Source organism: Talpa occidentalis, unplaced genomic scaffold (assembly GCF_014898055.3).
Source record: "Talpa occidentalis isolate TD23 unplaced genomic scaffold, MPIMG_talOcc4v2.1 talOcc4.18, whole genome shotgun sequence".
Taxonomy (NCBI): domain Eukaryota; kingdom Metazoa; phylum Chordata; class Mammalia; order Eulipotyphla; family Talpidae; genus Talpa; species Talpa occidentalis.
In genome coordinates, this window is record NW_023601851.1 from 1,380,861 (window position 1) to 1,405,259 (window position 24,399).

A 24,399-nucleotide genomic window follows, 5' to 3' on the forward strand; every position below is an offset into this window, starting at 1 on the left:
CTTCCTTTGAGAAAGTTAGCCTGGCTCTCCTTTTCTTTACCGCGCCAAACCTTTCATCATGGTGCCGAAACCCAGGAAGGCTGTGTCCCCTGGCGCAGGGGCCGCCTTCTCGTCCCTGGGACCTCTCCTCTCCATTGCAGACGCCTCACACCCACCACCGGCCTTAATCCTTGGGGTAAGTCACCTGCCTGACCCTCCTTCCTGGGAGGCCCTCGCCTCTGGCTATTCGGCTCCTCTCCTAACCCCCACCTCCTCGGCTGGCTGTTCCGGTAAACCATGGGCCCACATCAGCCAACTCCCATTACACCTAGACCCTGGGTCTGGGGACACCCATCCAGACTAGGTGCCCGAATCCTAGGCAACAACCCAGCGGTGGAGACGTCCCCCTAGCTTGTTTGCCCCCGTTCCAAAGGCCAGGACCAAATCGGGGGACGCCACGATTCGGGGCCTGCGCCCCTGACGGCCAGATCAGGTTCGTGGGATGCTGCGTCCTAACTCTGTGCCCCACCCCCGTTAGTTGGGAAAGGAGCCGACTTAGTCATGGGGTCTGCAAATTCCAAGCGAAGCCCGGCCACCCCACTGGGATGCCTTCTCTCAAATCTCAATCCTTTGGGACTTAGGCCACAGAACGCCCTCAGCGTCTCGTCTTTTACTGCAACACTGCACGGCCTCAGTATCAATTGGACAATGGCTCCCACTGGCCCGAGCATGGCACTTTTGACTTCTCGGTCCTTACACACCTAAACAATTCTGTCCCCGCAATGGAAAATGGTCAGAGATCCTTTAGGGCCAGGCTGTCTTTCTCTTGCGCTCCGCCCCTTCCCTCCCTCCTAAAATACCTGCCATACTTTCTAAGTCTCGAGACTCCTCTCACTCTTCGCCCTCTCCGGACCCCTCTTCTGCATTCTCTGATCCTCTAGATTCTCAGCCTTCACCTCCTCCAGCTCCCCAATCCAGCCCCTGCCCCCTTTCTTTTCACCTCCTAGCCACCACACCCTCTGTCCTGCTTATCCTCTTCTCCCTCCCTGCAGGGAAGTGGGTGGGGACTGAAGGAGGATTTAGAGTCCATGTTCCTTTCTCTCTGTCTGATCTCTCCCAACTTGAAAAGCGTCTTGGCTCTTTCACAAACGATCCCGCTACCTACACCTAAAAATTTCATTATCTTACCCAAGCCTATGACCTTACATGTCATAATTGCGTGTTATCTTCTCTTCCATCCTGACCTCTGACCTGTCCCCTAGCTGGTCTCCAACCGCAGCGACGCCTAAACCTATAAACTTTAATAAGCTCAGAGAGATTACCCAGTGTTCCTCAAAAAAACCCTCCTGTCCTCCTTAGCCGCCTGACGGAGGCGCTCCAGCACCATACCAGGCTTGACCCTGACTCGCCTGGAGGCACCACAGTAGCCATTTTATATTTCAGTCAGCCCCAGACATTAAAAAAAAAAAAAAAAAAAAAACAGCTTAAGAAGGGTGAGGACAGCCCTCAAACCCCTGTCTGGGATCTGCTGAACATGGCCTTTACAGTATTTAACAACCGGGAGGAACGGGACAGGGCAGAAAGGGAACTCGTAGTCACCAGAAGGCTGAGCTTCAAGCTCAGGCCCCAGTAGCTGCCTTGAGACAGCCAGGCCCTGCCCCTCCAACGACCGACCACAGCGCCTGGCGCCGACAGAGGATAACAATGGGCCCCATGGGCCCCAACCAACCGCCGCTGGGAGACTGCTTCAAGTGTGGCCGAGAAGGCCACTGGTCCAGAGTACGCCCCAACCCCCGCCCTCCGCCAGGACCGTGCCCCATCTGAAACGTCCAGGGTCACTGGAAAAGTGACTGTCCCTCCACGCCTGGCTGTGGTGGGCCAGTCCTTCCAGCCCCTGCAACTCTTGCCACCGGCGGTCTTGGGTTTGGCGGCTGAGGACTGAAGAGGCCCAGACTCATCAACTCCGATGACCTTCGAGGAGCCCAGGGTGACGGGAAAGGTAGCAGGTAAGTCCATCTCCTTTCTGGTTGACACGGGGTCTACCTTCTCTGTCCTCCCCTCCTATTCTAGTCAAGTTTATCCTTCTCAGGCCTTGGTTATGGGTGTTGATGGCCTTCCTTCTCAGCTCAGGGACCACCGGTCCGCTCTTTCCTAGTCATGCCTTCTTGCCCCACACCGCTCCTGGGTCATGACCTCCTGACCACACTCGGGACTACTCATGGTTCCAAGAACCTAGCGCTGCTCTCATCCTCCCACGGCTCCAAACATCTCCTAATCCTCCTCAGGACTACCCGCTGTCCTGCCTTCTCCTTCCACTGTCCACCCCCGGTCTGCAATATCTCTATCCTGATTGTTGCCACCCATCGTACCCCAGTCCTCATTCGCCTTAAGGACCTCCCTCTTCTTTTCCCTCTCACCCCCAGTTTCCAATCTCGCCTCACTCACTGTCAGGGTCTCAAACCCATCGTTCAATGACTCCTGGGAATAGGACTCCTTACTCCTATCAACCTGCCCGATAATACTCCCATCCTCCCTGTTAAAAAAGCCTGATGGTTCTTATCGCCTAGTTCAAGACCTTCGTGTCATTAACGAAGTGGTGGTGCCTATCCATCCTGTAGTGCCAACCCCTACACCCTTCCACCACATATACTGGCTTCCACCACACACTTCTCTGTACTTCACCTCAAAGATTTTTTTTTTTTACCATCCCTCTCAATCCTCAATGTTATTTTCTATTTGCTTTTACTTGGGAAGATCCGGACATACAAGCCTCCCAGCAACTGGCCTGGACAGTCCTGCCTCAGGGTGTCCAGGACAGCCCTTTTTCGTGTGGTCAAGCACTAGCTAATGATCTCTCGTCATGTAACACTCCACCCAGCACTCTCCTCCAGTGTGTTGCTGACTCCTCCTCTGCCGTCCTTCTCTGGCACAATCTCAGCAACACACGGCACAACTCCTCGCCTTCCTGTGCTCCAAAGGATACCGTGTCTCCCCATGGAAAGTGCAACTCTCAGTTTCCACAGTCGTCTATCTGGGTCTTCGACTAACTCCTTCCTCCAAAGAGCTGACGGTGGACCGCAAGCAGGCGATCCAGGACCTTCCCTTCCCTGAATCGGCAGAACAAATCCTTTCCTTCCTAGGTTTGGCTGGATTGTTCCGACACTGGATCCCTAATTTTGCTTTCCTAGCTAAGCCACTATATGATGCAGCAAAAGCCTCCCTGAAGGACGTCTCCAATCCCTCGGGGAGGTCCACAGGGCCTACCTTTTACTCACACATATCCTTCTTAAGGCACCTGCCCTTACCCTTCCTGATCCAGAAAAGCCTTTGCTCCTGTTCACAGCCGAACATCGGGGTATGGCGGCAGGCGTCCTTTCCCAGCCTCTCGGGCCAGCCCTGTGTCCTATCGCTTATCTCTCCAAGCAGATGGATCCCACCGTCAGGGGCTGGCAACCCTGCCCTAGAGCCCTGGCGGCAGCAGCTCTACTCACCCGGGAACCCCTCAAACTTACTCTGGGAAGACCTGTCCAGGTACATTCCCCGCGCCGCCTTCAGGTCCTCCTGTCTTGCCGCTCGCTCTCCACTCTCACTCCTGCCCGCTCACAAGATTTCCATATATTTTTATCGAAAACCCTCTGGTGAGTCTCACTCAGTCTAATTCCCTCAACCCAGCCGCTCTTCTGCCTGTCTCCAGCCCCCTCCTGCCGCTCATTTGTGTCCTGAAATCCTGGGGAAAAAAGAAAAATAAAAACCTCCAGACTGGGTCTAACTGACTCCCCTTTGTCACATGCCTACTGGACTCTGTTTGTAGAGGGCAGCTCTTGCGAAGATGCGCGCAGTCAGCGGGAGGGCTGCCTATGCCACTGTTACCATCAATCAGGTAATCGACAACTGCCCGGAAGAACCACATCCCAAAAGGCAAAACTCATATCACTTAACCAGGGCCCTTACCCTCAGCAAACATCTGTGCGGATTCAAAATATGCCTTCCTTATTGCTCACAGTCATGCGGCAATTTGGCAGGAAAAGGGATTCTTCTCCACCAAGGGGTCCCCATCATTAACACTAAACTTATCCTTAAGCTTTTAGCAGCCTTGTAGCTTCCAACTGAAGTCACCATTATCCATTGTAAAGGGCACCAACTGACAATTCGTATGTTACCACAGGTAATAACAAGGCGGATGCAAGGGCTTTCGCTCTCACAACTGACTCTGCTGCAGACCCTGCCCCTATTCTCTCTCCATCTGTCCCCTCCATCACTCTGACTTATGAGCCTAATGAATGCCAATTCCTGAGTCTGCTCTTCTTCCACCCCTCCTTGAGTGCAAAAATCTGACAAATATGTTCCCGTCGTCAAACCTGTGCTCGCGTATCACGGCAAGGGGGAGTTCGCCCACCTTCTTCTTTTGCAGTTCACCAACTGTATGGACACTTACCAGGACAGGGTTGATCTCTCCCTACTCACGCAACTGCTCCGGGAACACACAGACCGGTACTTACTCAGTCCTCCCTCGGATCTCGACCTCCAATCGACCTTCCCCACCACTGCACCCGGGAGACTAAGTCCTGCTCAAATCGCTTCAACCAAAACCACTGCAGCCTCCATGGACCGGTCCGCACACGGTCACTCTCACCACGCCTACAGCGGTAAAACTTGTGGGACACCCCTCCTGGCACCATCAATCACAGGTCAAATGTGCCCCTGAAGACAAACAGTATGTATGTCATAACCTGGGTCCTACTAGGATGTGCATTTCTTGTCAAAATCTCCCCTCGCTCAGTGTCCTGTATGTGGAAATTCAAAGTTAGGGAGACCTTTGTCTCAGGATCCACGGAGACCACCCACTAGGTGGGTACTGCGGATGCCCACGGGCCAGATGCACAGCACCTATCACTCTCACCCTAACTCGTCGATTAATAATCCTATGAACACCTTGTTTTGCTTCTTTACCATCAAACCTTAGATCACTAAGGTTTAGATCACAACTAACCTTAGATCACAAAAATACCTATAGAAAATATGGGGGGTGTCCTTACCAGTCATGTACACTGCCCCTTCCAGACAAAGGCCAAATGTTCTCTCTGGTCCGTCATAATACGGGCTTCAATATGAATCAAGTTAGCTATGCTATTTCAGATCCTTGGGACCAACGCTGGGTACAGGGAGTCCAAGTCGCAGAGTACACTGGCTGCCATTCCTATCCGGCGGCCACACTGTCCATCTCAAGGGAATATGTCCCGACACAAAATGCCACAGTCCCAGTCTCCCAGGACATCCTCCATTCGGAACAAGTCCTATAAAATTAGCTAACCTCATCAGAAAAAACCGAGACACCCTCAACCTGGATTCAAAATCCAAAACGCTATAACCTTCCTAAATGACTCTTTTGGGACTAACACCTCTTGTTTCCTTGGTGCTTCCCTTCAGAGGCCTCTACTGGCGGCAGTTCCAATTAATCTCAATACCACTACGACCAAGAAAACGGACACTGCTTGCCAGACTCCCCAACTCTCAGTCCCCCCTATGGGACTCCAATCACAGCTACCCCTGCTAGCAAACTGACGTCCTTGCCAGCTTTCATTCCTGTGCTTCTAACATTTCGGTTAACGAATAAATACCTCCTTAGAAAAAACCTCTGTCTTTACCATCATTAAAAAGACAGGTCACCTCCTGGCACAGGTCACTCTCCAAAACCCGGCGGGCTCTGGGCCTGTTAACGTCTAATAAGGGGGGTACCTGCCTGTTCCTCAGGGAAGAATGTTATCACTAGTAAAAGCAGGGGCTCCAACTCTCCGCTGACATGGTTTCAAAATCCTATAGTGTCATGGCTCCTCCCACTCTTAGGGCCAATATTAATAATAACCTTATTTTTTTTCTTTTTCCTCCTTGCCTCCTAAAATTCATACAGGCTCGCATTCAGGAAAGGTCTCCTACCACTTTTAACCAACTCCTTCTCCACCCACATTCTCGCATGCCTGCAGAAGACCCTCATAACCAGGCCTGAGTCACCCCCTTGGTCTTTGCCCCCTTTCAGCAGGAAGTAGCCAAAGAAAGAACCGTCGCCCCTTTTCCTATCAACAAAAGGCTGGTATGAAAGGTCCAGGCAAGAGGCCGGAATGCAAAAACCCACCAGGTGGCCCACCTGGGAACAGGAATGCAGAGGCCCCCCTGGAGGATTCAGACAAAGACACTCTCCTCCTCCGCCCCCCCCCCCCCCCAACAACAAACTTTTCCTGCCTTACAACCCAGTCTCCCACCTGACCTCTCCTCACCCTATAAATCCCTGCTTCCCCCTGACAACGTGTGCGGCTTCACTGACCCCCACCTTGGGTCCCTGAGGTCTGCCCGGGACACAATAAATTTTCCCTTCCTTTGAGAAATTTAGCCTGGCTCTCCTTTTCTTTACCATGCTGTACCTTTCAGTTATTATTTACCCCATGTACATTATCTTGTACAACTAAAGTTATACTCCATAGGCCAAGAAAATCAAGATCAAGGTTTTGGGTCCACCCCATACCCCCCACAGAATGAAAAATCAAGCTCCAAATTAATTAATTAATAATGTGGAGTGTTGCCAGCAGAAGTCTTCACAGTTCTAGTTGTGATCCCACATACCTAAGACTTCGAAAACAGAAAGAAATAGTTCAGTTAGAGCAATTGCAAGGGCAATAGTGGCCTTGTTTGTCACTTTAGGGTTTTCAGTGTTCAAGCCTTCATATCAGAAGTAATTCTAACAGTGTTAAGTCTTGGTCTCTGCACTTTGCTCAGGTGAACAATGCTGGCAGACACAACATAGAAGAGCCCAGAGGGTTGTCATGGGAACCTGCCTGACAGTTAGGAGAACCCCCGACAAAAACAGGAGGAAAGGCAGAAACAGGGCAAACAGAACAAGGCAGGACACCTCCTGTGCTGAAGTCCCTTCCCCCCAGAAACCTGATGTCCCAACAGATGGCAAACAGCAGTGACCAACTCCTCCAGTGATGAAATGCCCAGGAAACAGGTTACAAAAAGCCCCAGCCACTTCTTCCCATGCAGACCCTCCCTTCTCGCCCCTGGTCCCTTGCAGGGTATTTCAACAAATCTGCCTTTTCTGTTCCTCATTTTGTCTCCGCTGAACTCTTTTGCCCCTGCCTCTCTGGCTAATACCATGATTTTCCCCTCAACAGACTCAACGATTCTAGGGACAGAAAGTGCACCAATGACAATGATGGAGCCAGGAATAGGAAAAAACAAAACAAACAAACCTACAAAGGAGGTGCCTCACGACCAGAAACCTGGCTCACACAAAGAGGTAGGGGTAGAAGTGATTTGCATAACCATCCACACAGTTGGGGGAACTAGTATCCTCAGGCACCAGAGGACACTAGTGTCCTTAGGAGCAGACTATAGATATGGAGATGGAGCCCTTGTAGAATCTTCTCAGGTCCCTTTCAAATTCTACATATTTATCCAAAATTAGCAACCAACAGATGGCTCACAAAGATGGGCCCCTCCCTACCAAAAGAAGATGTTAAAACCTAAGGCTGCCGCCACAGAGGGGCAGCTCTTCCCGCCTGCTTGTGTCTGTGCAAGTGCACTTTATTTTGCTGTCCCTTTTCCTAATAAAACCTGCCCTTTAACTATAATGACCGCCTCTGTCTCATGGAGAAACTCGCCGCCGCGTGCCGCTGACAGGGAAGCTCGGGAGAAACCTTTCCCAGAGTGAACCCAAGGACCCCGCACTAACTCAAACCACATCAATACCAAGGGCTAGGTGGTACAGAGGATAAGAACTTATTCCTTAATAGGTTTAGAGTTTCACTGTTCCATGAAGAAAACAATTTTGCAGCATAACACTGGTGACTGTTGCATAACAACGTAAATGCATTTAATGCAACTAAACCATGCAATTTTAAATGGTTGAAATGGTAATTTTATGTTGCATATATATTTTCACAATTAAAAAAATTAAAAATTTTAAAGATACATCCTTAGAAATGTGTATATATTACTTTAATATATACACCCTGAAATAAGGGGAGCAAATTACGTAAATGGGTGAACAAGTTTATTAAAAAAAAGTTATTTGTGTAATTGTAATACTTTGATGACAGATGTAGATAGATGATACGTAGGTGATACATAGATAGAGATAGATAGATAGATAGATAGATAGATAGATAGATAGATAGATAATAGATATTGATAGAGAGACAGAGAGAGATAAATGATAGGTAGAAGATGGGAGAGAGACGACAGAGAAATAGAGAGATAGATGATAGATAGGGATACACAGATGAGGGATGATAGATAATTGATAGAGAGATAAATGATAGAGAGATCAGTAGATGATAGATGGACAGAAATACAGAGAGATGATAGAGAAATGGACAGAGACAAAGGATATGCAGGCAGATAGATAGATGATAGAGAAAATGCGAGAGATAATGGAGAAAGGACAGAGAGAGAGAGAGATGATAGGTAGATGATAGGTAGGAAGATAGAGAAATAGATACTGTATCTTTGATACTGTCATGCAAGGGCAATTTATGGCTGCCTACTTACAGAAGCCTGTAATGTTCTTAGGAGACAGAGTTTTATATTTGCTTGTGAGTCACAGTGTATGTAACCAGTGACTGAAGCCTTAGACTGTTAGAGGTGGTGCCCCCTGGAGGGGGTTGCTGGTGAGGATGAATAGCCTCAGGGAAAATGTCAAAAAGGACTGCATTCTGGGGTGGAGACTCTGACAAGAAATAAAAGTGCCTGCAGAAGAGGTTGGATTCATTCAGACTTTGTGATAGAGCGCTTTCGGATCTCCTGAGATTCAGGGTCAGCGATTTCTGCCCCCAGCCCGTTGATCTTCCAGAAGGCCTTGGTGGGCCTCTGACGGTGGAGGCCTCCAGCAGCCAACCTCGGAGAAGAGATCAGAAGCTTTGCACGGCACTGAGCAACTGAAACTCTTCCGGTTTTGCTGCAGCCACAGCCTGGCAGGGAAGGCAGAGACCCAGAGCCAGGAGCCTCCCAGCTGGCGGGCGTGGCAGTTTGTCGGGTCACTGTGTTAGGGGAAAGGATGTCCTGAGCAAACTCCATACAGGCTTTGTGGACTCCATCCCCACTCGTCAAGACACTGGGAACTGCAAATCCCATGACCACCATAGAGAGGGTTGCGAGGACCTGAGGGCGGAGTTAAGCAACTGTGTTCTCTGTTTGAGTATGTAACTGGCCATTTGGCCAGGGGTCTCGCTCTTGGCCACACGGCATGCTCGGTTTTTCACCAGCTCAGCAGGTCATTGGGATTCCAGGTCAGCGGAACGGGTAGGATGCATTTACAAACTTAGCTCCCTCCTTTTCTCCGTGCGTTATTAATTTCCCGATTTCCCCTTCTCTTGTAAATAAACCTCTTATCATCCTTTTGTGTGTGTCCACAGTTTAACATTAACAACTCCCCTTTAAGCGCACGGGTGAGGACCAAACGGTCAAGCAACCCATTTTATATCTGGGTTGCTCTGTAACGGCTGGGCCGCTGCAGCTGCTGTTTTGAGTGTCACTTGTCCAGTGCAGCGCTGGGGCACCTCGGCAGGTGTGGGTATGTCTCCTGTTGTGTCTCTTGCTGTCTTTGTGAGTTGGATCCTGGCCTAGAGTCCGGCTGCCAGAGCAGTGGCAGGGAGACGCCCTGTTAGATGCTTTTGTTTAGGACCCGGAAACACTGGAGACTGCTTGGGAAGTTGTGGACGCCAGTGGGGAACTCAGACAGTGACTGCTAAGCTACTTGGGCAGTGCCCTTGCCAGTTTCAGTAGCCCCTGCTGCCCTGTATCAATGGGACAGGCGGACAGCCACCAAGGTCAGAGTGGTGGAGGGCAGGGGAGCCTCGGAAATTAGGGAGAATACAGAGAGAGACAAGGGCAGCAAATTCCAAGAGGGATAATAAGGTACTCCTGGACAAGGGCAATAAGAAGATAGATCAAAAACCTCTAAGATAAGAGCTGAGAACCAGGATGTAATTCTGAACACAGCTTATTAACTCAGGGGGAGAGAAACTGTTAGGGGGGAAAGGATGTCCCAAAGCAAATTCCATATAGGCTTTGTGGACTCCACCCCCACCCCAGGTGCTTCGTTGGGACCAGGTACTATCCCTTGCCCTCCTCCGCATAAGAGTGGCACCTAGAAGTGGGCTACAATTAAGCCCCTTTGAGATTGTGTTTGGAAGACCCTTCCAGGCCTCAGTTCTGAAAGCCAGTCCGGAAATAGCTCAAGATTGCCGGATCACACAATATGTGAAACACATCCAGGAGGTTCTGGCAGTAATTCATAACTTTGCAAACTCAAGGATCTCTTGCCTCCTGATCAACCATTGCATCCCTTCAAACCTGGAGATCAGGTCTTACTGAAGACCTGGCAGAGTGGGGATGCCCAAATCCAGCTGTCAGAAAAATGGACTGGTCCATATGATGTTTTGCTGAGCACACATACTTCTCTGAAACTTGCAGACATAAAACCCTGGGTACATCATTCCAGAGTTAAGAAAGCGCCAGAAGGAACTGACCCCCAGACGAAGTCCCATTGGTCTTGTGAACCCATTGAAGACTTGAGATATTTGTTTAAGAAACAGAAAAAAACTTGAATGTTACTGACTTCTTTTCCAGCTATTGTTGCAGGATGGCCAAGAACTCGTTTTTTTTTTTGTTTTTTTTTTTTTCCTGAAGAAACCCTGAGAAAAAAAAACTACCATGCTCTAACCAATCTCTTCCTTTCAAAGTTTAGGAGATGTGAAATAACATCTAGGATCATGCATATGCTGACAGTATTTTTTTTACATAGAAAGGTTTTTAATTCTGATTTTGTTATTTCCTATCAACTTTTGTTTTTTTTTACTTTGAAGTTTTTTTTTTTTTCTGCTTGTTTTTTTTTATTGTTACTTTGGCCTATCAGACAAACTGCAGTTGTATGGGATATCCCACGCGTGGTGAATGGTAACTAAAGAGCTCTTTGTGTCTATATGTTGTCTGTCTGTATGTCCTTGTGTCTAACCGTCTTGACCACAAGTGATTGACAAATTGGTATACATGGTGCCCATAGACGTTGGAAAGGAAAAAAAGAGTCTCCAGTTATGAGAAAAACAAAAGGTTATGGTTTGATTGTCAACATTGTGCTCCTGAACTAAGCCGGTGCCTTCATAGAGATTGAATATTGTTGTTTCTGTTAATTTTCTGATATTTATGGCAAAGCTTCCCAGAAATCTAAATTCAAGTTCAAATTTGGTAGCCTGTCATTTGACTGATGCAAGGAAATTTTGTGGAACCTCAGTAGAGCTCCTGAGACACTCCACAAAGTTTCTCCCTTTCCTCCTGGGAAGGCATTAGATGAATTTGTTCTATTTGGCTTTTACCTAATGAAGTAAAACTGGAAGGGAAGCACTGTCACTTGGGAAAATGGTAAAACTTTGGTATGTACAAAATGTTAACAGTAGTTTTCTAAAATGTGTATATAAAAAAAAGAAAAACCTCTCAGTATCGGGTATGTATGTAAATTTTCAATGGTGATTGTCACCTTGTAATATTGTATAATTCAATTGTTTCACATCTACAGAAATTGTTTCTGGAAATATAGGGAGAAAAGGTCTCAACAGATTCCTATTGATGGAACAGTTGAGAGTAAAAAACTTTCCTACAAAGGACTGAATAGACCCGGAAATACACCTGACATTTACTAAATTTTCTTTGACATAATACTGGTAATTTTTTATGCATTCTGTCCTGAATCCACAAAGTTTTTGTTTTGTTTTGTTTGTTTTGTTTTGTTTTGTTTTGAGTAACCAGGATCTGCAGCAAGGTTGCAATTTTTTTTCCAGCAAAGCTAACTTGTCACATTTTCTCTCCCCTTGATACCAACACAGCATACAAATAGTGGTAGTAATTTTTGCTACTTATCTTAGAGTCTGTTTTTGCATAACTTCCATAGGGATTTTGTCTGTTTTAACAAAAAAATTGGACGTGAGTTTGATTGTGTGGCTTTGTGTGGAGTTCTTCCAAAAAGTTGAAAAAGAGCTGAACCAAGAAGAGGAGAACCTGTTTGCCTTGTTTGTAGGGTTCCAGAGACCTCCAAAGAAGGTGAGGAAGCTGCCTCCATTGGCAGGACTGGACAACCCGGCCAACGAAAAAGCCCTGGTACCCTCGAGAAGAGGAAAGCCCAGGTGGAGTCTGATGAGACCAACTTTATACCTGAAGCCTACATCGACCGGATGCCACCGGTTCGCTCTGATCCTGTATGGAGTATTTCAACAAAGCCAGCTAAAAATTGTTAGTGATTTTCTGCCCTGTGATTTTATGCAAAAATAGGAAAAATGGTTTAAAAGTAGATTTAGTTTGCAAACTTTTGCTATGCTGTTAAAAGTTTGGGATCAAGGTTGAGAAAATTTGTGTTTTACATCAGTTGAACCATTTTAAGATTTTTTTCCTGTGATTTTTACATATCTGCTGTCTTGTTTTGACTAATGCCTCCAGATGGTTTTTTTTTTTTTTTTTTTTTGGCTTGAACTGATGAACTATTTTTCCTGGAGTAGAGGACTTTTGCTTTCCACAATGGACAAATACCTGGAGAGACTGGTTTTCTTTCACACTGGAACCTGAAAAAAATGTTCATCTGAGACTGCATCCCAACCTCCATATATTCGATCTTCATCACCATGGAAATGGTGGCAAAAAGTGAAAGGGGGGAATTGTTAGGGGGAAAAGGATGTGCCAAAGCAAATTCCATATAGGCTTTGTGGACTCCACCCCCACCCCAGGTCAAAGCCAAAGACACTGGGAACTCCAAATCCCTTCACCACCAAAGGGAAGGTGGCTGGGACCTGAGGGTGGGGTTAAGCAGCCAGGTGGATATAAAAGGCAGACACGTGGGCTTTGGGGGACCCCATTTTGGCTCTCCACCAGCTCGCAGCGTCCGGCCAGCTCTGAGAGTGACTTTGGGTTTCCAGGTCGTCGGATCGGGTAGGACGCATTAAAGACTTTATTTCCCTATTTTCTCCCTGAGTTGTACATTTTCCTTCTTTCCTTTCCTCTTGTAAATAAACTTTTTATTAACCTTTTTGTGTGTGTCTGTAGCAGAGTATTCATAAGTCCCTTTAAAGCGCGCGGGTGAGGACCCACAGCCAGGAACCCGTTTAATATCGGGGTTGCTCTATAACAAAACCACTGAGAAAGGACCATTGGGGCCTTAGAATGACTAGAGAGACACACTATAACCCCTAGACACAAGTCTACTTAGTGGTCAATGGGCGGGGCGGGAGGGAGAGGGCGGGCAGTTGGGAATTCTACTCTGTATCTGTCCCTAAATAAACTTTCCTACTGCTTGCTTGCCTGAGCATTGGCAAAGCTCCTTCTCTGACTTTGTAAGATACAAACCTGTAAACCTGTAATTACAGTGACATTTGCATTGTAAATTGTAGTCTCATTCTTTTAGGAATTAATGGACTACCCATTGGACAAAGGAAGGAGGAAGAAAAGTGAATAAAGAAGGTAGGTAGTAAGGAGGAAAGTAGAAATGGCAAAGGCAGGAAGGAAATTAATTTTAGCCCACGTGGAGGAAACATTTCATATTCTGTTTTTAGTTTTGAATAAAGTAGAAAGAAGACACGATCAACTGCAACACTCTGACTCAGAGTGGATTTTAAATCTCCTAGTGTTACTGAGTAAATACTTCAGATTTGTATGCCTCAATTAAACTCCTATAATGAAAGAATATCTTTTATCCAAAAACTTGAAGTCTTTCGAAAACTTTTCAGCAGATTGCATTACAAATACATATAATCTACACACTTGCTTATATGTCTTCTCAGAAAATATGGTTAAGACTAATATTGTTGTTATTGATTTGATTATAAGCAATAGGTCAGAAACCTATTTTAACACAGATGTTGTCAAACTTTTATGTATTTGCAAGAAACTAATGCAAGCTTCATGAAAACATTTTAAATTGCTAAAGGATGGACCACATATCACTGACACATAATAGTCCAACTCGCTTTAGACTTCAGGCTTTTAGAGTTCCCAAATAAACAAGTAAAATCATTAACGTATGCACTGAAAAGGGTAAAACATTGAAGTAATAAGCGGATGATTTGAGATACTCTTGACATCTGCAATCATTTTTTTTCAAAGCAAAATAACCAGATTTGGTAAAAGTGAGAAGAGACTATTACATGTCAGCAATGTAATAACACCTTTGAAAGACAACTTGTCAGAATCCATTAAAAACGAAATACATTAGATTTTGACCTAGCAAATCCATTCTTTTATTAAACACATCACATTGAAATATAAGGAAATTTATTCCTTCAGTAATGCTTGTAAAAAGAACCTCATCCATATGTTAAGTGTTTTGTATGCGATTTAATATTTTTCCTAGCACTTAAAATTTACTATTAGTTACAATATTAGGCTACACACATAGTGACAAGTCAAAGTATATGATACGATTTTCCTTTATCAGAAATATGACATTATTTTGGCGAGGGTAAGGACACGCTAACTGGAGGGCGGAAATAAAGATTTTTGCAGAGTAACGCCAATTAACTATGTTTTTAAAAATTTGTGTTCAGAAATGGGCACTAATCTTTTAACCAGATCTACCATTAAATTTAAGAATTTAAATGCTTTCGTAGCTCAAAAGAAACCACCACCAAAATAAAAAGGCAACCTACAGAATGGGAAAAATATTTGCAGACCATACATCTGAAAAGGAGTTCATCCTCAAAATGTACAAAGTACTACATAATCCAGGAACAAAGAAGCAAATGAGCGAAATAAAAATTGAGCCAAGGATTTCAGAGACACCTGACAAGGCCATGCTCCAGGGCAGCTGGGCTCGCTCTGGACTCTGGCAGACTGAAGAAGAACCATGGGACGGACGGTGGGCAGAGACTTCTTCAAGGATACATAATTCATGAAACAGGAAGCTAGGCACACAAGTGGTGGTTCCCCCCATCTCCCCCCCGAGGCCCTATCAGCCTTTATATGATTCATAGGCAAAGGTAGAACACAGCCAGGTGTGTGTTTACAGTCACATCGAAGTGCACTAACTGCACATGAGGCGCATCCATCATGCTCATAGGTAACAGCTTCTGCCAAGAAGAGCATGAGTAACTTTATTCCCCCTCCCACCCCCACAGCACTTCCCGAAAGTAGACATTCAGATGATCTATAGACTTTTTGAAAGATTGTGCAACATCGCTTACTTACTATAAGAGATAAAAAGCACCCTGAGATACCCCCTCACCCCTGTGAGAATGGCCCACATAAAAGAAGGAAAAGGAATGGCATTAACAAATGCTGGCCAGGTTATGGTGAAAAAAGGAACTTGTGCTCTGTTAGTGGGAATGTAAGCTGGCAGAGCCCATCTGGAAAGCAGTATGGAGATTTCTCCAGAAAGTAAAAGGAAATTCCGTTTGACCCAGCAAAACTGTTATTAGAATTTATACAAGCAACAGGCAAAATCCAATACAGAAAGTTCCATAGACACCTATGTACAGAGCACCACTGTTGAGAACTGCCAAGTCATCGAAGCAATGCAAGTACCCTTCCACAGATGATGGAAAGAGAAAGTGTGGGGCACGCATTCGATAGCATTAAACAGCTGTGAGGAAAGATGAAATAGTGGCTCTTGGACTGGTCTGGAGGTGGCTTGACTTCAGTCAAATCAGTCAAGAAGTGAAGGACAGATTTTTGGGAGGCCCCACTCATCTGTAGAATATATGTAGTAAAAAAGAATTACACGCAAAGAACAGGAGACATAAAATTTTGCACTCAGAGGTAAGATGATAACGGTTGTCAGGGTGAACAGACAAAAAGATGAAGTTGATGGGGGAGGGGGCAGGTGGGATATGGGTGTGGGTGGTTTGGTAGAAGGAATAAAATGTAAAGAAGTACCTTTAGGAAGTCAGCAGTCTATCTGCTGTAATAGGAGTTAATGTTTTTTATTCTATTGTGTATGCTTTTCTGAATCACAGATAAATAGAACAAAAAAAAAAAATGGGTGGTAACCACACCCTTCAGTTTGGGTTATCTTTAAATACCATTGGTTACCTCTAAATACCATTCTCATTTAATTATATGCATCACTATTGACAAACAGAGAAGACACAACTCTCCACTTTCTCTGGAAACTAAGGCCTGAGTTCAAACATATTTATAACACTGGGGAAATCCATAAACAGGGCCACATCAAGAGCAGATGTTAGAAAACGCAACTAGAGTGAAAAGTAGATGGCTACCTTTCTTCCCGAGAAGCACAAATGTGTGCACGTAATCGCATCTTCTACAATAATACATCAGTTAAAGCCAAGTGTCACATTAAAAGAGAAATGGCATGCACGGACACCGTCTCACCCATTCCCAAGCTGCATACATAGGTCCCCTGAGCATGTGAATTTTTCAAACTGATTTCTTATTGAGCTCTTCTGTACTAAACCACAAACATCATAATAAAGTTCCCCTTTCCTTGACATTTCTTCCAAGTAATTTTTCAGTAGTGATTGAAAAAGTAACTAATATTTTAAAACTAACCTCCTGATAAGAAATAACAGGTTGGACAGGCACATATTTCAGCTTAAACACACACACACATACTCTCTCTCTCTCTCTCTCTCTCTCTCTCTCTCTCCAAAAGTTGGGATAGATGGAACATACCTCAATATAATAAAGACTACACATGACAAACACACAGATAAACTATAATTCAATGTTGAGGTGTGAAACCTTTCCCTCTGGGATCACGTACAATGCTAAGATGTTCACTTTCACCACTGCTACATACAAGTATAGTGTTAGAAGTCAAGTTTGAGCAATCAGTGAGGAGAGGTACGGAAGGAATCCTGCTCACTCAGCACATTATTTCTAAAACCTCTATTATGTACATAGCTCTTTGGTCTTACTACATGAAAATAGCTCTTCAAAAGAGTATTATGGACCATGGCCCAACTGGCAGACATCCAGAAAATAAGTGAGGGGCAATCCAGACCCTAAGCCAATTCTCCTATCTTTAATATTTATGTACTGTTTACCCCCCTCTACCAATCCATCCCTTGAAAACTTTGACCATGAAGTTCCTCCTGACAGCCCTCTACTTGTTATGCCTAAGGGAAACTCTCTGGCCTCCTGAGAAGCGGGTAAATCTTGAACGGCGGAGAGGGGGGTCCTCTGTACACACTGTACACACTCAACCTCATTGTCAAATTCGTCTCCTCTCATCAAGGGGGCCAGCGTCCTCAAGAGAAACAGCTAGCCCAGACACCCCTCTCCTTGTGCCGTCTTCCAGAAACAGCAGCACTAGTTCAGTGGCTAGTATTAGGGAAACCGCATGCCAAGACCTGTAGTTAGAGACTGCATATGTCCTGCTTCTAGCTGAAGCAATATGGGAGATGGACCTTCCTCTCTCTTCTCCCCAAAAGATTTTGGCAGGATATGGTCAGGGGGGATTTGATGGAGGCTTCATCAAGAGTAGAAAACTTGGGGTGGAGGCTTCACAAGGCCAGACACTGAAGGTGGGGGTTCAAGTGACGCACCTGGTCATTAAACCGGTTATAGAAATGAAAAATCCCTAGGCAGGGACTACTATGGGAAATGTCTGTAGGCACTGACCAGAGGTGGGGCCATGGAGACTGAGGGCCACTACAGAGAATCATGGGGTCCTGATCCTGACAAACTAACCCAGTCACGGCGCGGAGGAATGAACGTTTCCCTGAAGGAAGAACTCTCTATCAGAGCAGTTTCTACACTGGCAAAAGGCAGCTCCTGATCCTGCAGGCCTATGTCTATGCAAGCATTTCTTTTTAGAATTTTCACAAGCCTCTTTGCCTTCCTTTCCCCTTTCCCTCGTAAATCTGTCCTTTAAAAATGTAACTGTCACCTGCCTGTGTCTGTGCAAATGTCTTCCTCTCCTGGGTAAGCCAAAGGGGGAGTGCGGCGGAAACTTCTCAGGAAACCCAAGGGCCCCGTGGGCTGAGCTCAACATCTTATCAGAATCACCTCAAATAAGAGTTTACATGAACTGTGGTAGAGTCATACAAATTTTAAGCTGAGTAAAAGAAGAAACACAGAACATGTGCTGAATGATTCAATTAATAAGTAATCTAATCTCTCATGAGGCAAATCTCTGAGGGCAGAAGTTATGTCATTCGAGGGGAAGATGACTGCAAAGGGACGCAGGGTAATCACTAAGTTATATGCATATATTTGAGATCTGTGTTTCCTATCTCATGTAGGTCACACTTTGTATTTTTATAAAGTATCCCAAAGTGAAATTAGAGGTTGAACATGTTAATTAAAATATTAGAATCACATGTTCAATTAAGCAGAGGCTTAGAAATATTTATTTACATATGGGAAATGGGGATATGATAAAGCAACTTCTTACACCAGTGGGAAAAGTATTACCTAATTCGAAGGTTAATGAGTGAATATCTATCTTAATGAGCCAATGATGGGTAGTTACTACTAAAATATTATTCTTCCACTAAAATAATTTCTCAGTGAATAACAACTCGGTTTCACTTATTTTCTAATATTGACATCTAAGTACTTTGTATACATTTAGTCACGGAATCCAGTCTGGTCCTATATAACTTACTTAGTGTTCGCAGCATCGCAGTGATACAGTCTTGACCATCATTTCAATATCACTATTGTTGAGTAAAGGAATGACCAAGGTCAGGAGACAGCTGCAGGGAGATAAGGAAGGTGGGCCAAGGGAGATGGTGGGGCGGACATCTAAAGTGTCCTCCTGACAGATCAAGGCCAGTGAACAGCAGCTACGAAGAAACAAAAATGTGAAAGAAACCCCTAACAAACCCTGAGCCCAAAAGAGAGGACAACGGCTAATACAAATCCCCAGTGGATAAAAGCAGCCTCCTGTGTCCCACTGCCAGCAACTCACTGGCGTCCCCTCCTTGGCAAGCAGAGCTTTGCTTTGTTGCTTTTGCTTCAGATAAAGATTTGCTTTGCTTGAGCCTCATGTAGCTTTTGCTGTGCATGCTCGCCTGTTCCCCCGAACAGTGCTTTCAATGGGGCCATTGGCTCGAAGCCAAGAACTCATGGTGAAGTGTGCAGATTGTCCGTCTTCATTATTATTAGTGAAAGGGGAAGGAAGTGAGTCCCAGACAGCGAAGTAAATCACTCAAGGCCAAGTCTTGTAAGTGGCAGAGACGTAAAGCCCAGATTGCTTCCAGAGGACCTGTTCTTAGTTTAGTCCCTTCTCATCGCTAAATGCTTTTTGAAAGTTGGTACTTTATAAAATACAGCAACTATCCATTAGAAAAATGCAAGAATACTTGCTAGCAATTTTAGCAAAGAAATTCAGATGATACCAATACTTGCTAAGAGACACATGCACACAGTGCCTTTCCTGGATATATATGACATAGAAATGCATGTAAAGGCACACTAGCAAGTAGAAAACCCAACAGCAAACCCACAGATATCCATTCACCTGTCAAAACCGGTTTGTTTTAGAAACTGCGTGTGTTCCAGTCTGTTTTGGGTTTTTTTGGAGAATTTAAAGTGATTTATTTAGACGTTCTATATAAATCCAATATTTAATATATTCTTTAAACATTGTCTTTTATCATAATGTGTAAGAACAATTAATGGTGATTTTTTTATTTAAATATTTTATTTTATATAATTCTTACATCTTTTTTTCATCTTTGCACAATGCACGTATGCATTTTCATTTTGGTTATATTCCCCATATATCCCCATATATGCCCCATATTACCAAAATGAAAATGCATACGTTGTTCAAAGATGAAAAAAGATGTAAGAATTATATAAAATAAAATATTTAAATAAAAAATCACCATTAATTGTTCTTACACATTATGATAAAAGACAATGTTTAAAGACTATATTAAATATTGGATTTATATAGAACGTCTAAATAAATCACTTTAAATTTTCCCAAAAAAAAAACACCAGAATGGAACACACACAATTTCTAAAACAAACCGGATGTCACTGAAATTATATTAAGCATCAAAACCAGACATAAACATTTTGTACTTTCATGTATTTGAAGTTCAAGAAAAGGAAAATTTTGGGTTGAAGTCAGAGTAGAAGTTTTATTTCTAGGTGTTTGATAAGAGGTTTTAAACATATATACATAGGTATATAACCACACATATGGAATTATCAAATGCATATAAGACATCTCAGGATATGAAGTAATTAATGCAACTGTTGAGACGGCTATTGGAACCTACATTTCTTTTTTATTTGCCATAAATTTCGATCAAGCAACATTGTTTCTGGAACAAATTAGTCAGCAAAGTAAAGTCCTTTATCACCTTGAAGTTTCCTTCAAATGCATGGCATTTAGCTCTAGCATATACTAGTTTAATGTTTTCAGCTTTACTGTTTCAGTCATTGTTAATAAAAAAATATCCTATTTTTTAAAATACATGTACAAGAAAGTTGATTTTCACATGATATGTGTTTTGACCATTGAGCTATTTTTGTTATAAACAGGAGATGCTCTTGTTTGCCAGCCCCCAGTTTTCTACCTTAGCCTATATGCAAATTTTATAAGCTCTACCTTTAAGTTTTCACTGAGGTCTCTTCAGAGTTAACTAGATTGGGTGTCCTGTCTCCCATTCCTGAAACCCCATACTCTGAGTAGTTCAGACGGTCAACATTCTGTGTTTCCCCCATAAAAGTTAAGTGTAAGTGCAGTGGAAATAAGTACATTACCACTGTTGTGCTTTTTTTTTTACAAAAAGGCAAAACCGTGGCATCATTACAGAAATGAAAATGAACGGGAGTAAAATAGAAGTTCACTTTACCACTTTGGAGTTACGTTGGGTTGGACATAAACAGAGGTCAAAGCTGGGAAATTTCGTGTGGAGTGGAGGAATTGGGTTGCCAAACCGGTTTCTCCACAGGTGGGAGTAGGAACAGTAAACTCTAGTAAAGAAGATGCAATTAACATGCCCATTGGTTAATTGCCAGGTTTACAGAGACATGCAAGGCAGCTGAAAGATCAAAGGGAAGATTTCTTAGGGATTGCTTAGGGGCTGCAGAGTTTTCAGCTCAGTGCCACTGTTTTTCTACCTGCACAGTGTGCATACTTTCTTATCAAGTCAGTTCTCCCTTATGCTACCTCAACACCAGTTAGACACTTCAGAATGTCGTTATTGCTAAACACCCCAAGGACGTTTACACTCTGTTTCCGAAGTTAACTTAAAGCTGAAGTCATAGTAAAGTCGAGACGAATGAAGTCTTTGTTAGCTCAAGAACGTGAACATCGAAAATATGAGAAAAAGTGGGTTGTAAGTTATGCTAAAGAGGAATAGACAGGTAGGTCTGCATAGCCGGTGTCAGCCGATCCTCAGGCAAGTTTGTGCAGGGGCTGTGAAAAGGTTCCTGTTGCAGCTGTTAGTTGGCTGTGTTCATGCACTGCGAGTGCTTTAACTGGTGCCCCATTCGTGAGTGTGTGACAGTAGTACAGCCATCACTGTTTGCCAAAGCGTACGACTTCTCCTCCACTTGCACCTGGCTGCACCGCACGGCAGTGGAGTCTGTGGGCTGCGACCGGTCCCTTTGCCGCGCTTTCCCGCCTTTCAGACGAGGTCGATATTTATAGCCCGGGTATTTCTCTCGGTGCGCTGCCTGTAGTCTCTGTGCCTCCTCGAAGAATGGCCATTTTTCGGATTCCGTAAGCATTTTCCACTGGTATCCCAGACGCTTGCTGATCTCCGAATTTTGCATGTGGGGGTTCTCTAGAGCCACCTTGCGCCTTTGATCTCGAGACCAAACCATGAATGCATTCATGGGTCGTTTGACGCGCTCCTGACTGCTCTCTCTACCTTTTCCTCCAGTTTCGCACTGAAAATTGGAGACAGGATTGTCACTCCAAAGTAAGGAAGACGTTTTCCGGAAGGCCAGGATATTCTGTTCCTGCACCCCTGCACAGAAATCATCGCTGAGCATTGCAGAAGCATATGATGGCACCGTTCTAACCGACTGACAGACCCACCCACCCACCGACCAACCAACCATCCAACCAACCGAAACTCCAGGCAGCCAAAGGCAGAAACGTGAAAGTTCAGAAAATCATCTTAAGCTCGGATTTCCCTACCGTGCCTTTTGTAAGGAAATGAAAGGCTTTCTCCGCCCCTACCACCTCCTCTTTGGCTCTTTGCCAAAGCCCACCTGCTTACCCATTCTTAAAACAGAACTTCCTAGAAAAAACACCCAGCTGTGTTTGTGTTGGACTCTAATCCGCATAACTGAAGGCTCTACCCTCTCTTTATGAACACGGACTTTAATAAAATCATTACCCCTTTAAATCAAAGGCGAAGGTATAGTAAAGAGATACTAACGGGTTGCTTATCATCATGAATCCACGTGAATGTTACCTGAAACACAAATCTTACACACCTTTTATCGGCCTTTCATACGCGCGACTACACAGATACGCACGCAGACAGGCACGGTTGAACTCACCGTGATCCTCACTCTACTGTTTCTCCACTCCTCCTTTAAAAATAATTGAAAACGTTACTACTAATATTATTATCTATGCTAACGATGCTGAAAATATTAATGTACACTTTACAGTTATTTCAATGCCTCTGGAACAATTCAAATTAGATGTTAGAAGACAGCTGAGGTAACACTTCAAAGGGACTGAATTTTCTTTAGGAGGCTGGAGACAGGTCTTACCTTTAAGCGCCTCTCCTCCGTGTGCTTTCACATAACAAATATTTAAAAAATAGCTGTACAGATCTAAATTAAATTTCTAAGTTAGAGCGAACAACTTATCAGCTTTTATATTTTAGCTCAAACTTAGGGCAAAATGCAAAGGTCATGCTTTACCTAGTGAAGTAGGTGAATACCTTCTCCAAATACATGCAAGAGGAAACACTTGGAAACTGTCACAAAATACTTGGATGAAATAAAATAGGAGAACCCCTCTCCCAGACACGTTTGCAAAATTGTGACTGACAACGACAGTCCATTACAAGTAAAAATAGGGCCTCCCCTGGTGGCACAGCGGTTGAGCGCTGGGTTGCGAGGCTGCCCGCAGCCTCTGCTGCGCCGGTTCAAACCCTGGCCGCTGGCGACCGTCCCACATGGCGCGCAGACCTCTCCTGCCCCTTCTGCTCCCCGCTCTGGCTCTGGTGGATTCTCTCACCCTCCCGCGCTTCTGACTGTACCCAGTGCTTGTATAAAATAAATGAGCAAATAAATAAATCTTTTTTTAAAAAGTACAAAATAAATTCACTTCAAGGTTAAACACAAAGAATGATGTAAAATCTCTAGGCAAATAACATTTAAAAAACGTTCGCATTACATGCAAACAATCCATGTAATCAACTGTCATTTTTGCAATAGATGTTATTATGCATGAAATCACAAACTCAAAACACTACTGTAAATCTCACAACTTGTATCTTAGCCATCTAATAAAATTAGTATTCAAGATACAGATTAGGTGTGAGTATGGTATTTTACACAATTTAAAATATTATAACACAGAATCAAATGTTTAAACTATACTCTTACTGAAAAACAGACTTTGTAAAACTGGGCATCATGGGAAATATGAGAAAAGAATATACTATTTCAAAACCGGAATTAAAAAGGCAAAAAAAAAAAATAAAAATAAAAGTGTTATGTACTACAACATGGAAAAACATTATCCTGTGCGAAAGAAAAGTAGATACACAACGAGAGGGTACATACTGAAAAGATTCCATTTGTATGAAATACTCACAAGAGGCAGATTCATGGACACAGGATCCAGATTAGTGATTCTCTGGGACTGGTAACAGGGGAGGGAATACTGCTCAGGATTTCCTTCTGCAGTGATGTTTATTCCATCATTCCAAATATTCCGGAAGTAGAAGCAGCTGATTGTTGTATATTTTGGCAATTGTCCTCAAAGCTAGTGAATTGTATACTTTAAAAGGGTGAAAAATGGTGGATTCTATGTTTGGCGTATTTAGTCATACTGGGGGCAAAGGGCAAATACTACCCCAGGGACATCTGCAACTTCATATGAAGGCAGGAGGAGCCACGTAGGCAGCAATCAATGGAATCTAATGTAAAAGAAAAACAGAGGCTTCCTTTGTTTTGAATGTCTAGATCATGAGAATAGTGGCTGGCATATATCAGGCTTTTGAATTACTTCTCCAGTGCTTTTGTTGTGGTTTTGGAGTCAGTGGGTTTGGAGCGCAGGATCCTTGGGTTCACTCTGGGAAGGGTTCCCCAGAGCTCCCGTTGCAGCAGCAGGCGGCAGGTTTCTCCAGGGGCAGAGACCTTAGTGATATTTAAAGGGCAGGTTCATTAGGGAAAGGGACGGAAGAATAAAAGATACTTGCATAGACACCAGAGGGCAGGAAGCGCTGCTCCCAGAGGGACAGGTTTGCTGAGAGAGGCCTGCCTGGT

General features: G+C 44.3%; 1 protein-coding gene across 1 annotated transcript; it reads right to left on the minus strand.

Moving 5' to 3' along the window:
- Nucleotides 1-20,055: 20,055 nt before the first annotated feature.
- Nucleotides 20,056-23,884, minus strand: SRY (sex determining region Y). Its single transcript, XM_054697643.1, has 3 exons — nt 23,726-23,884; nt 22,453-22,485; nt 20,056-21,831 (listed from the first exon to the last, which is right to left on the minus strand). The coding sequence occupies exons 1-3, from the start codon at nt 23,738-23,740 to the stop codon at nt 21,382-21,384; spliced, it is 498 nt and encodes a 165-aa protein (XP_054553618.1). The 5' UTR covers nt 23,741-23,884; the 3' UTR covers nt 20,056-21,381.
- Nucleotides 23,885-24,399: the final 515 nt, after the last annotated feature.

What these genes read in the sequence shown, in the direction of transcription:
- SRY (XM_054697643.1), bottom strand. An exon ending in ACAGTAGAGTGAGGATCACG is followed by an intron (nt 21,832 to 22,452) that starts GTGAGTTCAACC and finishes TCCAATTTTCAG; the next exon opens with TGCGAAACTGGAGGAAAAGG.